The following is a 26771-nucleotide window of genomic DNA, read 5'->3' as shown; positions in this document are numbered from 1 at the left end:
AGAGAGAGAGAGAGAGAGAGAGAGAGAGAGAGAGAGAGAAAGTGAAAAAACAAGCCACCAGGTCTGGGACTCAAACCATGGTTGGTCAGTGCCTTTAATCACCACACCACCAACTTGCCTCTGGCTTTATCTTACTTTAATGTCCCGCTTGACATAGTGAAACTCTGACAACCTATGTCCATTCCCCAGTGCTTCTGTACATTTCACTCATCTATAAAATCTAAAAGGCTGTGAAGTATTGAGTTAGATCATTTCTTTGCTCGATACTGAGTCAGTTGTTATGGAAATCTGTAGAGACTCAACAAATTCTCTCTGAATTTACTAAGGAGTAAATAAATTGACAAATTGCTTCCGGGTGGTTGGAAAAGTCATGATGCATTTTTGCATAGAAAAACATAGAAAAATATGTCATGACTTTTCTATGACCCAGTATTATTATTAATACAAAAATGACTTGAAATAAATGAACACTAACTATATTGCATGACTTAACAACTAAAGCTAACTCTTGGGGCAAAAGATATAAGGGAAACCTTGTAAGTAAGAGAAGTCATTTATTCAAGCGATGTAGCTGCAAAGTGGAAATGCCTTTAATGGACTAGTAGGAACTTGCCCTAGACTGAATGCTTGTATATCACCCCTCACCCCAAATGCTCCACATTCTTATGTGAAAACCTAACCCCCAGTGTGCTGGTTAGATGGAGCCTTTGGGAGATAATTAGGTCATGAGGGTAGAGCCCTCATAAATGAGAGGCCCCAGAGAGCTGCCCTCCCCCTTCTGCAATGGGAGTACAGAGTAAAACGGTGGCCAGGGGCTGGCATGTGGTGTGATGGTTAAGGTGCTGGACTTCCACATGACTGAGCACAATTCAAGTCCCGGACTTGATGGCTTGTTTTTTCATTTTCCCTCTCTCTCTGGACAAATAATAATTAAAATTAAATAAATAATTCTTTAAAAAACCCCCAAAGATGGCCATGTGTGAGTTGGGAAGTGGACTGACTCTTCCCAGACACCAAGTCTGCTGGAGCCTTGACCTTGAACTTCCAGCCACCAGAACCCTGAGAAATAAAATTCTTTTAAAACTTTTAAAAAGTCACCCTGTCTATGGCATTTTGTTATAGCAGCCTGATCAAGCTAAGATGGAACTTTAAAAAAGGAGTTACCATTCCTATTTTCTAACTGTTTTTAGAAACAAAAACATGACCTAGAATCTCACATTCAGAGGAAATCCGTGATAAGGAAATAGAGTCCTCTCTTGATTTTATGAGCTGTTATGCAATTGTAGTTTATTTTGAAACAAACTGTCCCCACAGAGCACGTAGGCCCAGAAGCTGAAAGTAACAACTCCTGGTTGGAGAATTTTCTTTAATTCATGTAGAACTTATGGTTAATTCATGGATGTTCAAGCCCACGGTAACTGCCCCAGGAGCTTTTCCCAAGGACATTTTCTTGGGAGGGAAAAAAAAAGAAAAAGAACAAGAATGTTTTGTCTTAATTCTTGAAACCTGCGCTACTGACAGCAGGTGGAGATGGGCAGTCTCCATGTCCCACCATTTCTCATTTTGCTTATTCAGTCTCCTGACAATACCCCAAATTCAGCTCACTGATCTCACAGGTCCTTTTTTTTTTTTTTTTTTTTTTGTAGAGGTTATAGGGCACATACGTTTGCCAGAAAGACAGAGAGAGACAGAGAGACAGAAAGTGAGAACCCCGCCCGGGTGGATAGCCAAGCCGCAATCTCTTCTCCTCCATCTCCTCTCGGGATCTTTGGCGGGCATGCACGCACACGCGCCTGGCGTGAATTAAAGCCACTGGGTCCGGAGCTCAAACTGCGGATGACTACATGGGAGTTAAGCGATATAGCCATTACCCTAACGGCTGGATATAGCCATTACCCTAGGCTGGTCCCTCACAGGTCAGTTTTGAAGCGTCCTGGTTCCCCCGCAAAATGAGGTAATCTGTCAAGGCAGTGACCGACCATCGCCATCTGGTGGCAACAGAGTGACTGCAAGGTGTGGTGAGTGGAGGTGGAAGTGGGGGGAGGGTAGAAGCAAGCACCAGGCTGCGGCTAGACGCTTCACAAGCTAGAAGCTTCACAAGCTAGATGCTCAGTCCTTACACTGCCCTGGGAGGGGGCTGCCATCTCGGTCTCTGCTCTGTTCTTTTTGCTCAAAGAACTTGGGTAATAAGTAACTGGCAAGGACAGACTGCTCAGCGCAGCTAGCAAGGAACGGTAGCAGGTCTCTGGTGCCAGAGCTGTCGATCCACAATGCCATCGTTTCCCCAGATTCTGGAGATTTCAGATTTTAGAAATATGCTAAAATAAAGAACAGAGGTGCTGACTCGATTTTGGAGATAGCAATGGGGCGAGGTATAGATGAACCGACAGGAAAGAAACGAATACTTTTGAGCTCCTGTCCTGTCCTGGGCTGGGTGCTTTTTGTTTATCTCATGCTAATTTCCTGGCTAAAGAGAGCAGGAAATAACTCTTAAGGCCTGCAAGTGGAAAAGCCTCTGGAAGCAGGGCTGCTCGTCCTTAATTAAGGAGGAGGTTTTTCTTATCAGCAATGAAGGAAAAAGTAATGTTAAGTGTTCTAAGTGACGAACTGGGTTAGTGTCTTCCCTAATACTGGGAAGGGCAGTGTACATGGGATAGTTGTACACTAGGCGAGTTTTTGTATTCCTACTAAACTTATCATGGCAAGGCTGAGAAGGACATTTGCTACAAATCCAATGCCCTTGTCTTCCTGACAGGAGGACTGGGCCTAGAGAAGAGAGGGGCCACGAGTGTGGCTGAGGTCACACGACTTCTGGATATCGTGTGGCGTCCTTGGTGAGTTTCTGAGGGAGATCCAGGATGCACCAGTGGGAGCCGGTGCGGTGGGTATAAAGATCGCCTGCTGGTCTTGGTTGGTGGGGAGCTCAGGTTTCCTGGCCAGTCCCACTCTTGGGCTATGACAAGCTCTGCCACCTTAAGCCGGGCCTTATTCTGGATCAGAGGATTTTTATTTATTTATTTATTTTTTGAGAGGTTTTTGCTATAGGGCACTAGCGCTCACCAGAAAGACAGAGAGAGACAGAGAGACAGAAAGCGAGAAATCACCCCCCTGGGGGGATGGCCACGCCGCAATCCCTTCTCCATTCTCCTCTTGGGATCTTGGGCACGCACGCACATGCACCCGGCGTGAGTCCAAGCCACTGGGTCCTGGACTCGAACCGCAGTTGGCTACATGAGTCCAGCGGCATAGCCATTACGCTAACTGCTGGTCCCCTGGGTCAGAGAATTTTAACAGAAGTTCACAGCTGGTAAGAATCAGGTCGGGACACCAGTCACATTTGTTCACTGATAACTCATGTCTCATGTCCTATATTTACAGGGACAGTGGGCTGAAGACGCAAATTCGAGCGCTCAGCAGTGGGCTATCAAGCAGGCCGAGTTTACAGGAAAGACATCAGCTACTTGACATCTTAGGACTTTCAAGAGATTTTAAATAAACAGACTAGAAAAATGTGGCTACTCCTAAGTTTCTTCTTCCATTGTCCAACAGTCAGTATTCGTATCTGCCTGCCGCATACGGCAGCTGAGAGGTGGGCTCTGGAGCTGAGCGATGCCTCTGTGTGGGAGGCCGTGGGGCTCACAGGGAAGGCGAGGCTGTGGCATGAGAGAGAGGTCGGTCGTTTGGAATTGGATATGGGGGGTGTAGAGGGCTAACCCTGGCAGTTAAAAAAGTTTTAATTGGCCACAGATATTTCAGCAGAATTGTCTGGATTGGCTGTCTACTTTTACTGAAGCACTGCCCATTAGCCACCTGTAACACTGTTTTTTTATAAAGTATGTCTCCAGTGAGATACATTCAAGATATGACGATTTGATGAAAATACATCATCACCTTTCTCTGGCTAGAACACTTCTTTCATGCTTCACATACGATTTTACACGTCCACTTTGTGGGGTCACAGGCTCTGTAAGCCCCAGGGCACGCACACTGCAAGACAGCCAGAGAGCCATGCTCACCTCTGTGTGGCCTCCAACTTAGCGGTGTTGGGCAGCGAGGAGAGAGCCAGCGACTGGAACTTCTTCCAGTGCATTATTCCAGGGATGATGTCCTGCAAGGAAAGCCACAGAGTCCCCCATGGAGAGGGACTGCCTGCCGAAAGCATTTTAGGAAAGACTTTCACGTCACTTACTTATTTTCAGTCCTAAAAAGTTAACTCCAAAATGCATAATTTCATTAACTGTGATTGGATTTTTCTGAAGCAAAAAGACAACTGCTCCAGCAAGGGGCATTAAACAATGTAACCCTGAATTAGAGGCGAAAGAGCTTTGTCCCGCCCCCGTCCCCCGCGGTTTCATTGGGCACACAGCAACCTGTGCTCTGTGAGGGAGGCCAGGCCATCTGACGACCTGTTTGATCACTGTGGATGTGATGCGAATGCAAGTGTCAAAAAAGACGAATATAGTTCAGCAAAGACGAATACTCCAGGTGAGGGAGTCACATGCTGGCAATGTGAGGGACAGTGTGGCACGAGGCCACTGGCTTGGCCGAGAGCACAGCACGTGACGAAGAGAGGAAAGCGACATGGGCTTCGCCGGCCAAGCAAACCTCTGGGAGCTGCTCTGAGGGCTTCCGAGCTGGAAATGACATGACCAGATTTGGGCAGAAGTAAGATGTCCATGGAAGGCTGATGGCAGCAGGGGTGGGCGGTGCGAGACTGGCATGCTGAAGAAGAGGCAGGCTGGTGGCACCCCGTCGGGGGTAGGTATGGGGAGAAGGAGAAGGGGGATCCAGGATCACATGGGTAATGGCAAGCAGGTGATACAGGAAGGCGCGAAGTTGGGGTGTGGTTGGTGGAAGTGGGGCAGAGATAATAATCCCAATTAGGAATGTGTTGAGATTGAGGGGCCTGAGGGGAGCCCTCGAGAGAGAGGTGTCAGCAGATATTCACACCAACTTGGTCACCTGGGAGGCGAGGGAATTCTTTGGAACTACTTCCTCACTGTGCATCTGTCCCATCCCACCTCGTCCATTCCGATGGTTTTATACTTTGGGGGCTAAAGAAAGGTCAGACCATGGGGCGACACACACCATGTGACTTTCTTACAAGGTTGAAATATGAATGAACTAACATGAGGCCTAGCCGTCAAGAAGAAAAGAGAGAGAACGATGGAATAAAGGGCAGATGTCAGCGAGGGGTGGGTATGGACAGGACTGGAGTGGTGCTGGGCCTCTGCGTGTCCCCGTTAGGCTGATGGTGTGAGGGTGACGGTTAGCACTCTTATTCTGCAGCTGTGGCTGCAAACTCCCTTTTTCTCAGTTCCGGCAACGGCCCTCCCTGCAGCCTAGGACCAGCCTGGCAGGGAGCCTGGCAATGGCATTACCGTGTGATGGAGAAACTGCTTTTGGGTGAGAGGAATGCTGGACCCATCGTGAGTTTCTTTGGTGAACTTGTACTTGGGGTGAGAGCACAGATGGTAATCTATCAGCGTTTCTGCGTAGGTCAGAGGGCGCATTACAGGAAATAATCCTGGGTTGGGATTCTGCAGAAGAGAGGAAAAGAAGATTTCTTTTTGTTTACCGGTTCCCCAGCCAGGCACAGGATCTGCGTCAGCTAATGCTCTCCATGGCTCCCGGTAGCACTAACATTCTGGCTCCATGGCAGCGTGTCTAGAAAGAGGAGGCAGGACCACAGTGGTGTCTTTGAGCTGGCAGTTTAAAATGTCACAGGCGTTCATAAATGTCACTCTCCTGGTTTCCGAGATTCATTACCCGCCATCGACTAACTCTCATGGAAACAAGTCTAACTAAATTACACCTTAAAATGGCTTAAAGCATTTGTTTCTAACTTTGATGAATTGAAGGGGATTATTAAATAAGCAAACTGGTTTTAGAAAGCAAATAAGCTTCTTATTTGGAAAACAAACATAGCCTCTTAAAAAGTACTTGAAGGAAAAAACAAAGAGGAGTGTGACATTTGATATATCAGGAAATGTCAACATTTAACATCATTAATGTTTTTAATTCAGGAAGGCTCCATTTGGATGGAGTGTCCGGTTTTAAGGGAGATCCTGTCTTTTTTAGTTTTATTTTTTTTCCTAATTTTCCAGATCTAATGGAGGCACAAAATGTTTATATCGAAACACTAAAATGTAGAGCCTTTTTAATGTTCTTTCCAGAACTTGCACAACAAAAATCCTACTCTTATCCCAAACAATAACTTGGCTCTTTCCCCCTCAGTTGTTTAAGAAACGCTAAGCTAAGATTTTGTTCTTTTTGTTTGCTTGTATACTTTTTTGTTTTAGCAATTTTTGCTATTGGGCACATGTGCTCATTAGAGACACAGAAAACAAGAAATGACTCCCGTGGGGATGGCCACACCGCAATCCCATCTCCTCCATTCTCTTCTCAGGCTTTTGGGCATGCATGCACATGTACCTGGTACGAGTTTCAAGCCACCAGGTCTAGGACTCAAACCATGGTCAGCTGTGTGGGAGTTCAGTGCCTTAACCATTATGCCACCTGCTGGCCCTTGTATGATCTTTTTAACAATGAAAAAAGAAACAAACCAAATTACTTCATTTTTGGCCTGTGGCAACCCAGTCTCACTGCCCAGAAACAAATACCACCCCTCTACCTAACTTAACATGCACGTGTCCAGGGAGGCATCCCCGAGGAACAGGAGGGCCCAGAGGTGGTGTGTTGGCAAATCAGGAATGCTGGGAAGCTGTGAGCTGTTAGTTCAGAGAGGCTGACTGCAGCCAGGGCCAGGATGAGGGGCTGGGGAAAGATGGGGAGAGGGCCCTTGAAGGAATTCTTGCATGTAAAGGAGCTAGGGGGGCCACGGAGGCAGCGTGCCCATTCAGGAGTCTGCGATGCCCACGGTAGTGCAGAAGGAAGCACATACCTCAGTGAGCACTTGCATTGAGGAGTTGTGTGCACATCTAAGGAGGCAACGTGATGTATGGGTGTGTGGGGCTGGCCAGGCCCTACAGGGCTAGTGGTAGGGGCACAGGTATGGCCAGGGAGGGGAAATGACCAGCTGGCTTTCGGGAACGTCTCCTGCTCTGGTTGACTGAGGGCAGTGAAGCTGCTATGTGGCCAGCTCTCCTGATCTGCCTTGAGCCAAATGTACGGAACACAGTCTTTTTGGAAATGGTACCAGTTTTGTCTCCATCGTTGTCATACTTCCATTGTCCCCAAATGGCCTTCACCACCAGAGTAAGTGGTCTGAGTAGTCAGCCCCCTGCTGATTTTAATCTTATGATTCCTCCAGCTAACACATGCACAAGGCAGCAACTCACCCACACGGCCGCAAGGGGCTTGGCCCTTGCTGAGCTCAGCCCATAGCCCAGATGCTGTTTCTGGACGGTCACAACCCGAACTCTACCCACCATGCTTATTCTTTGACTTCTTTTCAACTTCAGTCTCCACCCACTCGTTACCTTACAAGGTAAAGATACAGCTCATGGACACAAATGCCTCTTCCAAACTTCTTCCTTATGATTTAGAAAATTATATTGTACTTTGTAGTTCTGCAGTTGGTTGTCTTTGTGACTTGACGTGATACACTTATATCCCTATTTCTTATTGCATTATCTTTTAAACATAATTTCTTCCTTTTCCTTTCCTCTCCTCCCCTTCCTCTTTCCTTTCCTTTTCCCTCTCTTCCTCTCTCTTTTTTCTTTCTTCCTTCCTTTTGCTTTTTCTTTCTCTCTCTCTTTCTTTCATTCTTTCTTTCATTTGTTCTTTCTTTCTTTCTATTTCTCTTCTTCTTTCTTTTCTCTTTCTCTTCCTTCCTTCCTCCCTCCCTCCCTCCTCCCTTCTCTCTCTCTGTGTCTGTCTGTCTCTCGTCTCTTCTTTCTTTTTCTTTATGAGTGAGAGATGCAGCATCCCCAACAGTCTCAAAGCTTCAGCCAGCCCTGGATCGTGGGCATGCAGGTGCCTGACATACTCAACGAGGTCTCTGGACATAGACCTGGAACCTTCCCATGCGGGTCAGTCTCACAGAGCACCACATTTACTTTTTTTCTTTTTAAATAATTATTTCTTGGGGGACCAGCAGTTAGCGTAATGGCTATGTCACTGGACTCCCATGTAGTCGACCACGGCTCACGTTCCGCGTTCCGGACCCGGTGGCTTAAAACTCACGCTGAGCGTGTGTACGTGTGTGCCCAAGATCCCAAGAGGAGAATGGAAGAGAAGGGATTGCGGCGTGGCCATCCCCCTTGGAGGGTGATTTCTCGCTTTCTGTCTCTCTGTCTCTTTCTGTCTGTCTGGCGAGTGCACAAGCCCTATAGCAAAAACCTCTCCAAAAAAAAAAAAAAAGAATCATTTATTTAATTTTATTTATTCTTTTATTTATTTTAATTTGAGGAGAGAGAGAGAGAGAGAGAGAGAGAGAGAGAGAGAGAGAAAGAGAGAGAGAGAAAGCAAGCCACCAGGTTTGGGACTTGAACTGTGGTTGGCCATGTGGGAGTGTCCAGCACCTTAACCACAGCGCCACCTGCTGGTCCCCCCACGTTTACTTTTATACCATCATAGAGTCATTTCATCATCTTTAGTTGAGTATTTCAATTTCTCTTTGGGTGAAATTAAAATATAATTCCTATGTTTTCCTGTTCTTTTCCACCTCTCTTCCCCAATTTAATTTTTTAATTGAGATCATTAATATTCACATCTAGAACCATGTACAAGACCTTCATGCTTATTTATAAATTGTCTCAAAAATTGAAAATCAATAGCAATTACTTTGTCTTAATTATGTAACTATGTTTCTGTGCCAGACTAAGTAGAGGCTCAGATGGTAGCTGTTATGACCTGGGGCTCACTGTAAGAGTTCTTGTATCCAGGCCCTATTTTTAACTTTTTCCATCAGTTCTTAAAAATTATGCCAACTTTTAGTTTGATTTCCCATTTGGAACACATGCCAATTTTAATTGATTTTTCTCCTACCTGGAGTTTATAATTGCCTTTTCTTTTGCTTGAATGATGTGCATTTATGAAGTCCTTGAATGTTTTTACAGCACTGGAAATTTTACCAGACAGCTGTTTATGACACCTTTACTCTCTCTCCTTCAGGCTTCATGCACAGGCATCACCCCTTGGGGTTTGCTATAATATTTTACTGGTTGTAACCAGTATTTACTTTTTTTCCCCCCTTTTGTCTCTTTTCTAGGAGCCTCCTAATCATTTTACTGCTGTAATATTGATGTATAATTGATATACAATAAAATGCACATATTTAAAGTGTATAATTTGATATGTTTTGCCATATATTATACTTGCAAAAATCATCACCACCATAAAACCAGAGAGCATTTCCACCACCCTCAAAAGTTTCCTCGTAGGGAACCAGCAGTTAGCGTAATGGCTATGTCGCTGGACTCCTACGTAGGCGACCGCAGTTTGTGTCCCGGACCCGGTGGCTTAAAACTCACGCCGGGCGCGTGTGCGTGCGTGCCCAAGATCCCGAGAGGAGAATGGAGGAGAAGGGATTGCGGCGTGACCATCCCCCCTGGGGGGTGATTTCTCACTTTCTGTCTCTATGTCTCTCTCTGTCTGTCTGGCGAGCGCACGCGCCCTACAGTGAAAATCTCTCCAAAAAAAAAAGAAAAAAAGAAAAAAAAAAAAGTTTCCTCGTGTCCTTTAGTATCCCTCTACCCCCCTCTTCCTGCTCTTCCACACCCGTCCACCCAATCCATCCCCAGGCAGCCACTAATCTGTTTTCTGTCTCTATAGATTATTTTAGATATTAAGACTTATAAAGGTGGAACAATACAACACGTACTCTTTTTTTGTCTGATTTATGTTACTCAGTATAATTATTTTGAGACTATCCATATTGCTATATACGTATCAGAATTCATTCCTTTTTATTACTAAAGAGTACTGCATTGTACCATTATACCACAATTTATCCATTAATCTGTTGATGGGCACTTTTATTTTTTCCAGTATGGAAATAAAGCTGCTACGGCTGGACCTATGACATGGTATTTGAGATCTATACAGAGGAAGCTAGATCCTGTATGGCCAATGGGGAGTTCAAGTCTTGGTCCTGGTGACTTCCACATTAAGCCTGGAATCTTGGAATCCTGACAAGATAGAGAGTTGGAAGATGGGGGATTGTGGTGAGAGCAGGCTGCAATGGGGGGTGCTTTCTTCCTCTGTCTGTATGTTTCTCTCTTTTTTTTTCTCTCTCTCATATGTGGGCACAAGCACCCATGGGCAAAATAAAAAGGAAAAAAAAATACAGCTGTTATGGATATTCTTGCAGAAGTCTTATACTTCCATTTATCTTGGGTAAATACCTAAGAGAGGAATGTTTGTATCATACTGTAGGCTTATGTTTTCTAGTAACTTTGTAATGAACTGCCAAACTGTTTTCCAAAGTAGTTGCACCATTTTACATTCCCACCAGCAGACTTTTTAATTTTAGGTATTCTAACAGAGGTATCTCACTGCAGTTTTACTTGGTATTTATGAATGATGCGTATTTCTGTGCTTCTATTCATGTGCGCATCTGCCATCCATATATTTTCTTTGATGAAGTGTCTATTCAGATCTTTTGCCCATTTTAAAACTGGGCTGTTTTCTTACTATTTATTTTTTGTTTATAAGCCAGAGAGCATGCATGCTTATGAGAGAGAGACAGAGAGAGAGAGAGAGAGAGAGAGAGAGAGAGGGAGAGAGAGAGAGAAAGCACCCCAGATGGGGTGTGGTCACACCATGATCCCTTCTCTATTCCCCCACCTAGCTGGGCATGCATTTTGGGCAAGCATACACATGGGCCTGGCATGTTTTTCAAGCTGCCAAGACCAGGAGTCAAGCTACAATCAGCCATATGTGATCTGGTTCCCTTAACCACTAGGCCACTAACCTGCTCTTTCTACCATTTCTTATTATTAAGTTTTGAGAGCTCTTTTTAAAAATTATTTTATTATAGTAAGAACACTTAACATGATATCTACCCTCTTTTTCTCTTTTTAAAAAAATTTAAACAATTTATTTATCTTAACATGATATCTACCCTCTTTTTCTCTTTTTTTAAAAAATTTAATCAATTTATTTATCTATTTCTTTGTTAGGATTTTCAGTCAACTGGGTCTGGGATTTGAACCATGGTCAGACATGTGGGAATCCAGAGCCTTAACCACCATGCAACCTGCTGATCCCTAATATCTACTCTTTTAAGAACTCTTAAAATACACATTATTGTTGGGTGTAAGTACCATGTTGCACACCAGATCGCTAGAAACTGTTGTCTGAAATTTTATGCCCATTGATTTGTAATTCCCCATTTTATTTTTACCTCAACCTGTGATAACTATTATTTCACTATTTGATTCTATGAATCCAACTTTTAGAAGTAGAATCATACAATATTTTTCTGATGTATTTTACTCAGTATAATTATTTTGAGACTATTCATATTGTTATAGATTATTCTGAGTTCATTCCTTTTTATTACTGAAGAATATTGCATTTTATGGTTATACCACAATTTATTTGTCCATTAATCTGTTGATGGGCACTCCCTCCCTCCAATTATGAAAAGTGGAATCATACAGTATTTATCTTTGTACAGCTGGCTTTTTTTTTCACTTAGCATAAATTATTACAAAATAAATTATTACAGAATTTCTTTCTTTAAAGCTGAAGAATATTTCACTGTATACATATACAATATTTTCTTTATCTGGTCATCTGTCATGGATAGTTAGGTTGTTTCCATAGCTCGACTATGGTGAATAGTGCAGCAATGAACATGGGAGTTAATCAGAGATATTCTGATTTCAATTTTTCTGGAGAAATATCCAAAAGTGGGATTGCTAGCTAATATGACAGTTCTATATTTAACTTTATTATTATTATTATTATCTTTATTTAACTTTATTATTTTCCAGTTTGACTAGAGAGAGACGGAGAGAGAGAGAAAGAAAGGGAGAAAGCAAGCCACCAGGCCCAGGACTCGAACCGTGGTCGGCCATGTGGGAGTGCAGCGCCTTTAACCACCACGCCACCTGCTGGTCCCTATATTTAACTTTTTAAGGAACCCTCATAGTGTTTTCCATAGTGGTTGTACCATTTTGCATCCTTACCAGCAATGGGTAGGGTTATAATTTCTTTACATCTTCCCAAATACTTGTTATTTATTTATTTATTTGATAGTAACCATCTTGACAGGTGTGAAATACTATCTTATTGTGAGTTTGATTTGTATTTCCCTGGGGATTAATCATGTTGAGTATTTCTTCATAAGGCCATTTGTAAGTTTTCTTTAGAGAAATGCCTATTTAAATTGTTAGCCCATTTTTAAATTTGGTCATTAGTTTCTGTTTTCTTTTTTCTATTTAGTTGTAGAAGTTCCCTACTTATTTTAGATATTAATTCCTTATCAGTTATATGGTTTGCAAATAGCTTCTCCCATTCCATAGGTCACCTTTTAAGTCTATTGATTGTTTTCTTAATAAGTTTTGATAGTTCTTTATATCTTTGGATTCAAGTCCTTTATCAGATATGTGATTTCCAAATGTTTTCTCCAAGTCTATGGATTTATTATTTTTATTTTCTTAACAGAATCTTTAGAAAAGCAAAAATCCTTATTTTTTGACAAAGTCTAATTCTTATTTTTTTCCATTTATGGACTGAGGTTTTGGTGTGTAACCCTAAGTCACAAAGATTTTCTCCTATGTGTTTTCTAGAATTTTTGTATCTTCAGGTTTTATATTTAGGTCTACAATCCATTTTGTGTTAATTTTTGTAAATAGTGTGAGGTATAAATCAATGTTCTCTTATTTGTATTTGTTTTTGTAGATAGATATCCAAATGCTCTAGCACTATTTGTTGCAAAGACTACCTGTTCTTCAATGAATTGTATTTGACCTCTGTCAAAAATCAATGTATGTATGTATCTGTGTATGTGTGTGTATATGTGTGTGTGTAGTTTCACTTTATGCTAATATCATACATTGATTACTGTAGCTTTACAGTAAACTTTGAAGTCAGATAGAGTATGTCCTTCAACTTTGTTCTTCAGAGCTGTTGTGGATATATATTAATGTCCATACAAATGTTCTGTCAATTTCTACAGAAAAAAATGGCTGTTAGGTTTTTGACTGAGATTGTGTTGAATGTTTAGATTAGTCTGGACAGAATTGATATGTTAACAATGTTAAATATCGCAATCCAGTAAAATAGCATATTTCCCCACTTATTTAGATCTTTGATTTCTCTTGGCAATGTTTTATGTTTAGTGTATTCATCTTAAACATTTTTGTCAGATTTATCATTAAGTGTTTCATATTTTTTGATATGATTAAGCGATATAGTTTTTAAATAATTATTTAATTTTATTTATCATTGTTATTTTTTTAACAGGACACATGCACTCACCAGAGAGAGAAAATACGAAAGCAAGCTGCCAGGCCAGGGACTCGAACCATGGATGGTCATGTGGAAGTCCACACCTTAACCAACATGCCACCTGCCAGCCCCAATAATAGAGTTTATAAAGATTTTTTTTTCCTTTCATGGGAGTGAGAGACAGTGAAAAAGGCAATCACCCTTAACATGGTCTCATGCTATAATCTCCCCCTCCCAACCTTCCCAGCCAGTCAGGATCATAGGTCATGTGCCTGGTCTGTACAGGTTGACTAAGGAACTGAACCCATGTACTCCCATATGGATTTGGCATCTCTTGAACAGCACCTTACTGTTGTGCCACTGAGCTGGCATATGATATGGTTTTTAAAAATTTCATAGTATTGCTAATATACAGAAATATAATTGATTTTTGTATGGTGATTTCACATCTCATAGTCTTGATAAGCTCATTATTTTTAGTAGATTCTTTGTGTAGATTCTATTGCATATTCTACAATGATGATACTTTAGTGATAAAGATGAGTTTTACATCTTCTTTTCAAATCTGGATCCCATTTATATCTTTTTCTTGCCTTGTCAACATTGGCTATAGTTTCAGCTTTGAATTGTATTATGTGAATATGTGAATTATGTTAAATTTTGAATGTCTTTTAAAATTTTTAAACTTTATTTATATACTTATTTTAAATTTTGATTTATATACTTATTTTTAATTTTGACCAGAGAGAGACAGAATGAGTGATCAAGAAAGAGAGAGAGAGAGAGAGGGAAGTGAGAAATCAAGCTGTCAGGTCTGGGACTCGAACCATGGTCGGCCATGTGGGAGTCTAGCGCCCTTAACCACCACACCATCTGCCGGCCCCTGAATGTCAGTCTTACATTCCTGGCATACATTTACTTATGATGCATTATTCTTTTTGTGTAATGATGGATTTGATAAAGTTTCATTACAAACTTTTGCATTTATGTTCATAAAGATTATTGTCTGTACTTTTCTTTTCCTACTAAATTGCTTTCTGGCTTTGGTATCAGGGCAATACTGGCTTCTGAGATATGAGTTGGGAAGCAGTCCTTCCTCTTCCATTTTTCTGTTAGTATTTGCGTGGATTTGGTATTACATGCATTTCTTCCTTAGACATTTGGCAGAACCCCCAGGGAAGGCATCTGGACTGGAGTTTTCTTGTGGTAGTGCTTTTAACTACAAATTCAATTTCTTTAATAGATACAGAGTTATTTGGGTTATTTATTTCCTCTTAAATAAGATTTCACAGTTTGTGCCTTTAAAGGAATTTGTGCATAAGTTGTTGAATTTACTGGCATAAAGTTTTTCATGATACTAACTCATTAGGTCACCAGAAAAGTCATGACACATTTTTGCATAGAAAAACACAGGAACATATGCATGAGCTTTTCGACAATATTATCCTTTTGATATTTGTAGAATCTTTAGTGATGTCACCTTTCTCATTCTTGATATTGGTAGTCTGTGTCTTTTTTTTTCCTGATCAGTTAATTGGTAGTCTGTGTCTTTTTTTTTTTCCTGATCAGTTAGGGTTAAAGGTTTATTCATTTTATTAACCTTCTCAAAGATCCAGTTTTTCTGTACTTTTCTATTTCATTGATTTTTTGAAAGAATTGTTTTATTTAACTTTGGTTATTTATTCATTTTAAAAATTTTGACCAGAGAGGGAGAGAGGGAGGGGGAGGGAGAAGGAGAGAGAGAGAGAAAAAGGGAGAGAGAATTGACCAGAGAGAGAGAGAAAATGAGAAAGCAAGGCACCAGATCCAGGACTCAAACCATGGTCAGCCATGTGGGAGTCCAGTGCCTTAACCGCCACAACACCTGCCAGCCGTGATTTTCAATCTAATATTTATTATTTCCTTTCTCTGCTTAGTTAGGGCTACATTCTTGTTTTTATTATTTCCTTTCTCTGCTTAGTTAGGGTGGAGGTTAGCTACATTCTTGCTTCTCAGCCCCCTTCCGCACCCTTTGCTTTCTGCCCTGGGTGCTAATCCCCAAAGCTCCACCTTGGACACTTCTTGCAGGTTGGGTTAATAATCTCAGAAAGACTCCCAGAAAGACTGGAACTTTATTATTTCCTTTCTCTGCTTAGTTAGGGTGGAGGTTAGCTACATTCTTGCTTCTCAGCCCCCTTCCGCACCCTTTGCTTTCTGCCCTGGGTGCTAATCCCCAAAGCTCCACCTTGGACACTTCTTGCAGGTTGGGTTAATAATCTCAGAAAGACTCCCAGAAAGACTGGAACGGTGCCTGGCATCTGATGGTGCTCAATAAATACCATGGTTCACCTAATCTTAAGTACCATCATTAGAGTCATGGGTGACATGTTAATATACCCTCAGTTATAAGACACTTCCTGGGGATAGAACAGATAGGGAGAAGCTGGTTAACAGAAACAAGGGTGCATGAAAACAAGTGTCTCTGTATTGACTGACATGCATGGCATTCCCTTTTGAAAAAGCAATGTAATACACTGTAAAGTTATATGTAATCCAATGTAATATAAAGAAGATGATGATGATAAAAAACAACAAGTGGGATGTGTTACAGAATACTATATAGCACAATAAAGAAAATTAGTGGCAATTCTATATGAAGGACCAGTGGCCAGTCATGGTTTAGGCTTAAGATGGAAGGTTTGTCAGAGAGCTGAGGCGTGGACTCCAGTTATGGAAGGGCTATGATGGTGGTGACTTCGTCCTGTAGAAGGACCAAGAGTAGCAAGTTAGTTGTGATGCCAGGACAAGAGGGAAGAGATTAGAGTGACTCTTGGAAGTTGAGTGTGTGTGAGTGTGTGCCCAAGATCCTAAGAGGAGAATGGAAGAGAAGGGATTGTGGTGTGGCCATCCCCCCAGGGCGGGGGGGGTTTCTTGCTTTCTGACTCTGTCTCTCTGGTGAGCACATGTGTCCCATAGCAAAAATCTGTCTCTAAAAATAAATAAATACTGGAATTATTAAAAGACAGAAACATTAACATTTTCCAAACAATATATGCTGGCAATCTCAAAAATGATCTATCATGTAATGCTTGGAATTCCAAAGGATGAAAACATTCCTAATTAATGCTTCTGTTTTCTTATGACATAATTGCCGAAAGAAAGAAACTTAAATCGCAGGACTTCTGCCAGTTGTCACTTACAAAAATGTAAAGGCGATCATAATCTGGAGTCAAGGCTAAGGCCTCGGGTGGTTTCATGCTTAAGATGGAAGGTTTGTCAGAGAGCTGAGGTGTGGACTCCTGTTCTGGAAGGGCTATGATGGTGGTGACTTCGTCCTGTAGAAGGACCAAGAGCAGCAAGTTAGTCATGGTGCCAGGACACGAGGGAAGGGATGAGAGTGACTCTTGGAAGGTGAGGATGAGTTACCTCAGCTCCCTGCTTCAGGGCTCGGGCAAGCTTTTGAGGTCTGTAACTAGTTGAAGATTTGTGGACGGAGAATGGCTGATATCTCTTAATTTTGTACAATTGGGGAACCTAGGGGTCAAAGAAGACAATTGACTGAATATCTGTGAAAGCCCATTACCATTCGGTGGGATCTACTTCTCAATAAACAAATTTATCTTTCTTTCTTCTCTTATTTATTTGATTCTTGATAGAGAGCAAGTGTGTGCCTGGAAGGGAAAGAAGGAGAGAGAAGAACACTCAACTGGGTCTCATGACACCAGGCTCCTTTCTCCATCGCCCTCCAGCCCCTCAGGATGTCGGGCACATGTGCACGTACGCATGCACCCAACATATCTTCAGACCAACCCAGGGATCCAAACTGGCAGTCAGTCATGTGGGTTCCAGCACTGCAGTTTAGTTTGCGACTGACCATGCCACCAGGCTGGACTAACAGCATTTCTGAGTGCCTTGATGATAAAAGTAAAATAAGCATCACATTATAGCCCCCAGACTGTGGCAGTGGCCAGTCTGGGCTAGCACCGGGTGGACTTCAGTGTGAGTCCTGAGCCTGTCCTAGGTCTCGGCATGCATAGATGTTCAGAATCACTCTCCCACACCACGTTGCGTAACTGTAGAAATGCACCCCGCACTGGTGTGTCCATTTAAAATATTTGTATCTTCAGAAGCTGAAGTGCTCATATGCCTCAAGAAAGACTGACTTTTATTCACTTCAGCTTGTGTTTTTTTCCTTGAAGTTTCTAAATGGGTAGTTTAGACGACTTCATGTATGCATGATATACAGAATATCTACAGACTGAAGTTCTTGGTTTTCATAAGCCACATTAGGAAAAAGAGTCTGTTATACCTTCCACCATAAAAGAATGACAGGAAAATACACAAAGTATGCCACAGGGTATAACCCATGATAGAACACAACTAATAAGATCATACGATACAAACTCGAGAATATGTTCACTCCATCAGAAACCAAATTAATTAATACATGTGACAGGTCTGACCTGCAGATTGAAGAAGGAATAACCCTGCTTGATTTGAACTTCTGAAGACTTAATTGGGACCAGTCCAAGGCCATCAGGAGCCTAAAAGGTGAAAATAACAAAGTAAAAAAAGAGAAAGGATAGAAAGTCAACCCTGAGCAAGAGCAGCTGTTTCTAGTTCATTACATTTGGAAACATTGAGTGAACAGTTCACTCTCCAAGCAACCTTCCCTGAGACCCTAGTTGCTACTTGATCCCAGGGGAGAGGACAGCCCTGCCATCCACTCCTCTCTCATAGTATATATGCTGCTGCTTTTTTATTTTTTAGTTCTGTGGATGTGGAAGGTATCACCCAGGATCTCCTTCAGGCTTGAAGGACTTGTCCTCCACTTGTTCTGTTGGTACAATCAACTCTTGAGATCAGCCCTCCTTGAGACCTGCCCTTGGCTGAAGGGAGCTCTCTCCTCCGAGGTCCTGTGCCCTTCTCAGCAGCCCATCTCCAGTGCCAGTTGAAGCAAAGGTACAGAGGCTGGGTCCTTGCACCCTGGGCCAGATTCAGAGCTCCTGTAGGCTCAGTTGCAGCCATTGTGGAGGTGGACTGCATTCTTGCTTCTCAGCCCCTTTCTGCACCCTTTGCTTTCTGCCCTGGGTGCTAATCCCCAAAGCTCCACCTTGGATACTTCTTGTGGGTTGGGTTAATCGTTTCAGACTCCCAGAAAGACTGGAATGGTGCCTGGCATCTGATTTGCTTTCTGCCCTACCATGGTTCACCTAATCTTAAGTACCATCATTAGAGTCATGGATGACATGTTAATATACCCTCAGTTATAAGACACTTCCTGGGGATGGAACAGATAGGGAGAAGCTGGTTAACAGAAACAAGGGTGCATGAAAACAAGTGGAATGTGTTACAGAATACTATATAGCACAATAAAGAAAATTAGCGACGATTCTATATGTACCTCAAACTAAGAGCAGATATCAAATATGCCCAACACAAACTAGTGACAAATTTTGGAGACGGTGGATATGTTTTTACCCTGATTCAATCAGCACACGTTATATGCATGTTTTGAAAGCACACCGTGCCCTGCAAAGATACACAGCCAAACGCTTATCAGATGCAAGAGACAGACACAGATAAAAAGTTCTGTTGAAAATGTTTATGGTAATATCCTTGATTTCATTGTCATGTACTGCATAAATACCTTGAAAAAAAATCATGTGCCATAGAGATGTACAATGATTGACTATAAATAATAAATCATAAGAAATTACGATAAAATTATTTAGAAATAAGACATTTCCCAATTTCAAAGATACTAAATATAGAAACAGTACATTTTAGACTTGATGAAATCCTATTTATGGGTAATACATTATTTTTTCAATAGACAGCAATGCTGAGCACTCCACTTTTCAGCAACCTCGAACAATCCTCAACAGCAGAGAAGCCTCGTAGCACTATCTAAAATAGCAAATGAAACGCATCCGCTTTGAATTATTGGAAAACACTGAGGTGGGTCACAGTGCCATGATGATCTCTTTTTACTCATCACCCTTTCACCCCAGTAATTATTATTATTTTTTTTAGAGGTTTTTGCTATAGGGCACGTGCGCTCGCCAGAAAGACAGAGAGAGACAGAGAGACAGAAAGTGAGAAATCACCCCTTCAGGGGGATGGCTACGCCGCAATCCCTTCTCCTCCTTTCTCCCCTTGGGATCTTGGGCACGCACGCACACGCACCTAGCATGAGTTTAAGCCACCGGGTCTGGGACTTGAACCACAGTCAACTATGTGGGAGTCTAGCGACATAGCCATTACGCTAACTGCTGGTCCCTCACCCCAGTAATTATTGAGGGCCAGATATTTATTATTATTTAAAAATCACAGATTTATTATTTCTTAGGAGCTACGTATTCTGATCTTTAAAATCATTTAATTATTGAAAGCAGAAAACATATGATATATTTCTAAGTTCAGATCTTTAATTCTTGATTAGATTAATCTGCAATGCTTAACAAATATTTCAGTGAGTGAATAGTAAGTTATTCTTTTTTTTTTTTTAATTTACCAGAGGGCACATATACTGATCAGAGAGAGAGAGACAAAAACAGAGAGACAGAAAATATTCCACAATGGGATGTGGTCAGGCCACAATCCTGTCTCCACTTCTCTATCCTATTGGGATTTGGGGCCCCCACACACACATTCCTGGCATGTTCTTTAAGCTTCCAGGGCCTGTGTTCAGTCACATGGTCAGCCACATGGGATCCAACTCTCTTAACCAACAGGCCATAGGGCTTGCCTGGTGAGTAGATTAGTTTTTTTTTTTTTAAGAATTATTTTTATTTAATTTTCTTTATTTATTTCAATTTGACTAAAGGGGGACAGAGTGTGAGAGAGAGAAAGCAAGAAAGCAAGCCACCAGGTTGGCCATGTGGGAGTCCAGCACCCTTATCCACCACACCACCTGCTGGCCCTATTTTTTTTTTAATTTATGAGAGAGTGTGTGTGCTCACCAGAGAGAGAGAGAGAGAGAGAGAGAGAGAGAGGGAGAGGGAGAGAGAGAAGGCAAAAGTGAAGTATGGTCACAGTGAAATAACTCTCTCATCCACTTCTCCCTCCTTTTGAGATTTTGGCCATGCACACACACATGCCCAGTGTGTTTTTCAAGCCACTGGGTCTGGGACTTGGCATGTGAGATCCAGCTGCTTTAACTACCAGGCCACAGAGCTGCCCTGTGGCAAATTTATTCTTTAAAATTAAAACATTATTTGGCATATGTACTTGCAGTATTGATTTAAGCTCACTTTTTCAAAATAGCTGGATGAACTTGAGGAACATCTTGTAACTGGCTACTGACCTGTGTTTTAGTTTCCCTATGTGTAAAATGACAAGCCTATCACATAAAGGGGTCTTTAAATAAGGATTATGAAAATGTGTATTATGGATTTCAAAATTTTTTGCATCAAACAAACTTGTACTTTAATTCTGTTTTCTGTGCATTTTTTAAAATTCTGTAGAAGAATCACCAAAGATTAAATGAAGTGATGCAACTGAAGCATTTAAGACACTGCCTTCCGGTAAACACAACATAAAGGTAACTATTATTTTTGTTATAATGCATCATTGTGCCCATAAGGGTAGAAGAATGAGTTGCCACAGCTCCTGCCACCTGGAGAGAGAGAGAGAGAGAGAGGAGAGAGAGAGAGAGAAAGGAGAGAGGAGGAATCCTGAGCTTGATGGGCTAGATCATCAGACTGTGAGGCCACATTCTCTCCTTATTAATTGGATCCAGACCTGGGGCCTGCCCTCCTCTGGCCTTCCATTTGCCTAGGCAGCAGAATGACTCGGCTGAGCAGGCCTGCTTCCTGGGCCAGACGGGGCCCTTTGGGTTCCTCTCTGTCCTCCTTGTAGACACAGGCCTCACACTAGGCTCCGGACTGGGGAGGACCCATGCAAGGCTACCAGGGAGCTCCGTGCCGTGAGTTCTCAGGTCTAAGGCAGAAGCTGTAGGCAGCACCTGGTTCTCACAGGCTCTAATTCCCTGGCACAGGTCTCCTTCAGGAGCCTTTTGGAGGGGGTGTGGGATGCAGGCAAGGTAGGGCTTGCCTTGGTATCTTCCCAGCGGCCATCTGATCACACCCACTCCCCACACATAGCCGAATGGCACTCACCAACTCATTGGATCCCTGAGAGGGACTGTAGGACGGGAAAGCAAATGGTAGCACTTCCTGGGGCAACACAGAGAACCAGTCGAAATAATCATCCTGGCTGATTTGAGGCAGGAGGTGTTTGGAAGGGTACTTGCCTGTGGGTGGAAAACAGAACAGTGCTTTAGGGGCCCTGACGGTATTTGTGTGAGGCCACATAGGGGTGCATTTGCCACAAGTCAATTCATGGCTACTGGCTACATGCCATTCAAAACGAATATTTGTGTTTAAATACATGTACATGTACCATTTTTAGTTTCCTATTTTACGTTAACTCTGCTCCAGTTTAAAAGTTTCATTCGGGGTCAGCAGGTGGCATGGCGATTAAGGTGTTGGATGACCAGATCAAGTCTCGGTCCCGGTGGCTTGAAAATTACACCAGGTGCCTGTGTGTGTGCCCAAAATTCCAAGAGGAGACTGGAGGAGAAGGGATTTTGGCATGGCCATCCCCCTCCAGGGGGGTGATTTCCCATTTTGTCTCTCTCTGTCCCTCCAGTGAGCGCACGTGCCATGCCCTATGGCAAAAACCTATCCAAAAAAAAAAAAAAAAGTTTATTTTACCTCCAAAAAAAGCTATAATTCCTTATTAGAAAATATCTTTGATAAATTCAGCAAGGAAAAGGTTAAATTTAAAAATTTAACCTAGTCTAATTTAAAAATTAAAAAATTTATCTTAAATTATTTTAAAATAATTTATTATTTAAAATTTTTAATATAAAAAATTAAAATTTATATGAAGACATTTTATAGATATCCACACATATTGTAATTCCTAGGTACATTCTATAGTTTTAATTACAAACTATGATACCAGAAATAAAAAATAATATAAGAGGAAAAAGGAATAATTAAAACATTATAAAATGTTTTGAAAAACAAAATACAAACATGTGGATCTCGGAGAGGCAGAGGGGAGTGCAGCTGCTGGAGGCCAAGCCAGGCAGGGGGTCAGGTGAGGGCAGGATGGGGAGCTGCCTGAGGACCTGAAGTAACCCATAGACAGAAATAGATTCATTGAGAGATGATGGGGATAGGACATTTGAGCTCTCAGAACTACTGGGAATGGGTCTCCAACAGAAACAGCCAATCTGTGGATCAGAGGATCAGAATTTCTTTAAATAGTAAAGATGATACAAAATGAAAAAGGTTTATGTGCAAATGCTAGGTTAAGAAAACACCAGATTCAATCGGCAAGTATAAATGATAACTATCTCAGTCTGTCTGGTGACAAGAGGCAGCAGAGGGCACAGGAAGTTGGTCATGGTCAAACTTTACAGACATAGCAGCTGGTCTGAGGCTGGTAGACTGTTTATTATCAGTTAGGTAGGTATTCTGCCAAACCTGGCATGGGCATCTCATTTATGCCACAGGATGGGCTGAATAAGGCCCCCCACGGATATCCACTCCCAATTCTTCAGAACCTGTGACTATGTTACCTACATGGTGAAAGGGCTTCTCAGATGTCACTCAGTTAAGGATCCTGACGTGGGGAGTCTATCCTGGGCAGTCCCGATGGGCCTGCTGTCATCAGAGTTCATTCTTTTACAGAGGGAGGCAGGAGGGGCGGAGTCAGAAAAGGAGATGTGATGACAGAAGCAGGAAGTGAGACTGATGTGAGGAAGGGGCTGCGAGCCAACGCAGGCAGGCGGACTCCAGAGCTGGAAAGGGCAAGGACATAGGTAACCCCATGGAGCATCAGGAAGGAGCCAGCCCTGCCAACACCTTGAACCAGACTTCTGACCTCCGGAAGTGTAAGGTAAGAAATTTGAGTGTATGTGCCTATTGCCTTAGGGCACATGCACTTTCCAGAGTGCCAGAGAGAGAGAGAGAAAGCACCCTTCGATGGGCATGGGCATGCCGCAGTCCCTTCTCCTCCGCTTCTCCATCCTGTTGGGATCTGGGGCACAAGCACGCAAGCCACCCAGCTGGAATTCGAACTGTGGTGGGCCATGTGGGGGATGATTCTCTCAAGCTCTAGGCTATGGGCTGGCCCCACCTGTATGCTGTTTTAAGCCATTACGTTTGTGGCGATCAGTGACAGTAGCAGTGTGTGGTTCATGAAAATGTCTTATTTCTGTACAGCTAACATCATTATGAATAAAACTCATGCTCAGAGGGTTTAGCAGTCTCGCACCGCTGTGTCTCACGGGTGTACTTCACCTGGAACTAATGATGGTTTTCCTTGACTGGACTTCCTTATGCTCTCCTTGTCCATTTTACGAACACTAGCCAGCAAACTGAGTAGTCGTCGCTGAACCATGACCTGGAGTTGGAAAGAAGAATGGCACAGGCTCAGTCTGGTGCTCAACCTGATCCACTTGTCCCAACCAGTACCATGGGCTGAGATCGCTGCCCCAGGTCAGAACCCACAGGGAGAGTGGCCGCTGCCATGGAGCCTGCAAGGTCTGAGGAATGAAGACAGAAAAAGACCAGGTTGTCATGTGGCCCTGATCTACCTGATTTATGAGTCCTGAATTTTGCATATTTGCAGAATGGAAAGAATGACTAGTTCCACGTTCTTTCTTCTGGATGTATCTGGATAGTAATGCTGCCCTGACACTGTGTGTACAGTTCAAGGACAGGCTACATGGGTGAGTGCGCAGGGACAGGGCTCCGGACTGTGGGCAAGGCTAACTGCACACCATCGGATTGCAGGGGAGTGCCACCTGGGCCCAGAGCTGGCTGATGGTTGTTCATCCCACAGCTTGCACGCCTTTCCATCCTGTGGAGGGCTCTCTAACACCTGTTCTGAAGTGGCTTTTGGCCCAGTCCTGCGCAAGGCATTGGAGGATACAGCAGAGGACAAAGTAATGTCCTGCAGGCGGTGCTGACACTTCAGGTGTGTGTGCGAGTGGTGGGCAGAGTGGGAAGACAGTGGACTCTTAGAGAAGCACAAGATCAATACCATGAAGAACATAAAAGAAGGTAAATGCACAAGGGCACAACTGAAGGGCTGGGGCTAGAGGGTGGGGTGGTCCTGCCTTCTAATGCAGGATAATGAGGGGCGGCCTCTCTGAGGATGTGAGGCTTGGTCTGAGGCTTGAACAATGAGGGGACGTTGCTGGAAAGGTCTTGGGAAGGAATTGGCATGTATAGGAATCTTGATGCAGGAACAAAAGAGACATGGTAAAGGGACAGAGGGGAGTCCCGTGTGGTCTTGCAGCGTTGACAGAAATTGTACATTTTAGTTCTAATTGGGATGGGAAGCCTTTGGAGGGTTTTAGCGAGGAGAGATGTTGTCCTCTTAGAGTTTTGCAGATGCTGCCCTGGCTGTACGTGGGGACTGGGAGCAGGGAGGCCTGTGGCACTGGTCTTGGTGACCATGCTGGGAGCCTGGGCTGTGATTGGGAAGATGGCAAGAAGTCATTAGGCTGGGGCCATACTGGCACATGGAACGGAATGTCCTTGCAGTGGTGTGTGAGGAAGAAACTGAGTCTTCACTAAGAAAGCACATCACTGCCCTCAACAATCCTTCCAGGCGGGCAGGTGCACTGCAGAGGGCTGGGCAGGGGGTGGGGTGTCCCCCACTGCAGCGAGCCAGCCTGGCCAGGCCCTTGCTGTTGTTAGCCTGTTGTCCACAGCTGTGCCTTCTTCCCTTGGAGTACAGGTTTGTGCCTCCTCTTTGGACCACTTCCTGCACTGAATATCTTTTCTTTAAATTATTTTAAAAATTATTTTACTCAGGACCAGCAGTTAGCATAATGGCTATGTCGCTGGACTCCCATGTAGTCGACCGCGGTTCGCGTCCTGGACCCGGTGGCTTAAAACTCACACCGGACGCGTGTGCATGCGTGCCCAAGATCCCGAGAGGAGAACGGAGGAGGATTGCGGCATTGCCAAACCCCCTGGGGAGTGATTTCTCGCTTTCTGTCTCTCTGTCTCTCTCTGTCTGGTGAGTGCATGCTCCCTATAGCAAAAAAAAAACCTCTCCAAAAAAAAATTATTTTACTCAGAATCGAGAGTACGTGAGTACATGCACACGAGAGAGAGAGAGAGAGAGAGAGAGAGAGAGAGAGAGAGAGAAAACTCTTACAGGGTCCTGTCAGACCATGATCCCCTTCCCCTTCCCCCAGCCCAGCTTGTCAGGACCCTGGGCACACACACATGGCCTGCATGTTTCAGGCCATCCTGGGGAACTGAACCCACAGTAGGGCTGTGTGACCTTCAGCACTGCAGTCCAGTTCACTACCAACTGCATCATCACCCTGGGCCCTGGCAGCAAGCATCTTGTGGCAGCCTCTGCTCTGCTCACATACACGGACCACTATTCAGCAGGGCCTTGTGGATGGGGAGTGTCACCCAACATAGTGAGCTCCTCTCCTCTCAGACTGCCACCAGTCCAGGCTGAGAGTACCGCCCGAGAGATGCCTGTGACATGAACTTCTGGGGTCTCTTTTCCATAGTTACTCATGTCTTCACAAGCCCTGTGTCAGGTCTTATTGTGGCCAGCACACAGATGAGGAAACTAAGGCATGGAGTTAGTAACTTGTCCAAGACCCGAGAGCTCACAGGAAGCAGCAGCAAGCACTGAGCACAGGCAGCCTGGCTCCAGATCCAGGTCTTCACTGCGCTCCACCTTCCCTTCCATGAGGGAAGCCATACTCCATGGCAGGGAGGAGAGGGCTGCAGTGGTGTAGGATGCAACAGGCACCAAGGGCCCCTGAGTGTTACAACTTACACGGACTGCCTCCTGGAGGAAAGGTGGGTTTGAGCTGGCCCAAGGACAGGTGTGGCCCGTGGAGAGGCAGGCAAGCCAAAGGTGAGGAGAGGAGACAACACAGGTGCATAGTTGGAAAGAGCGTGATGTGTTGGGAGAAGAAAAGGACTGGGGCAAGGTAGAGGACAGCGTGCAGCTGGAGCACTATGGCTACGCTGCAGCCAGGTGGCTTCCACATCTATACTGGCATTAGAAACACAGAAGTCTTCACTTTATCCTGGTAACAGGAGGCCACTGGTGGCCAAAAACGAATTTGGGGAAGGCCACCAAGGTCAAAAAAGGAAGGAAGATGGCACCTTTGAAGGCAAGTCACAAGCCTGATGTCAAGAACTCCCTCAGGACTTCTTAGCTATTCTCTCTAGAAATAACTGGCCCAAATCCCATTGTCCAAGAATTACCATATGATCCAGCAATTCTTACTCTTTGGTATATATGAGGGGACATTTAAAAGCTCATGGAAAATAGAATTAAAATGCAATTTTAATTTATTTTATTATTATTATTGGAGTTTTTTTTTTTTTTTTTGCTTTTTGGCATTTGCCCTTGCCTGA

The 26771-nt window shown here is 43.4% G+C and overlaps 1 protein-coding gene across 6 annotated transcripts in view; it reads right to left on the bottom strand.

Annotated features, from left to right (window-relative positions):
- CFAP221 (cilia and flagella associated protein 221) overlaps nt 1–26771 on the bottom strand; it is a 130809-nt gene that overhangs the window by 10112 nt on the left and 93926 nt on the right. For all 6 annotated transcript variants that reach the window (XM_006169564.1, XM_006169565.2, XM_006169566.1 and 3 more), the window contains 7 exons: nt 23664–23766; nt 21468–21601; nt 17808–17888; nt 16771–16878; nt 16545–16679; nt 5382–5540; nt 4017–4108 (listed from right to left, as the gene is read on the bottom strand). In XM_006169564.1, coding sequence (XP_006169626.1) covers nt 4017–4108; nt 5382–5540; nt 16545–16679; nt 16771–16878; nt 17808–17888; nt 21468–21601; nt 23664–23766 — 812 coding nt within the window. The remainder of the gene's footprint in view (nt 1–4016; nt 4109–5381; nt 5541–16544; nt 16680–16770; nt 16879–17807; nt 17889–21467; nt 21602–23663; nt 23767–26771) is intronic.

This window comes from Tupaia chinensis, unplaced genomic scaffold (genome assembly GCF_000334495.1).
Source record: "Tupaia chinensis unplaced genomic scaffold, TupChi_1.0 Scaffold147282_1, whole genome shotgun sequence".
NCBI classification, from domain to species: Eukaryota; Metazoa; Chordata; class Mammalia; order Scandentia; family Tupaiidae; genus Tupaia; species Tupaia belangeri.
The sequence above is the reverse complement of the archived record's forward strand: the minus strand, read 5'-3'. Positions and strand labels throughout refer to the sequence as shown.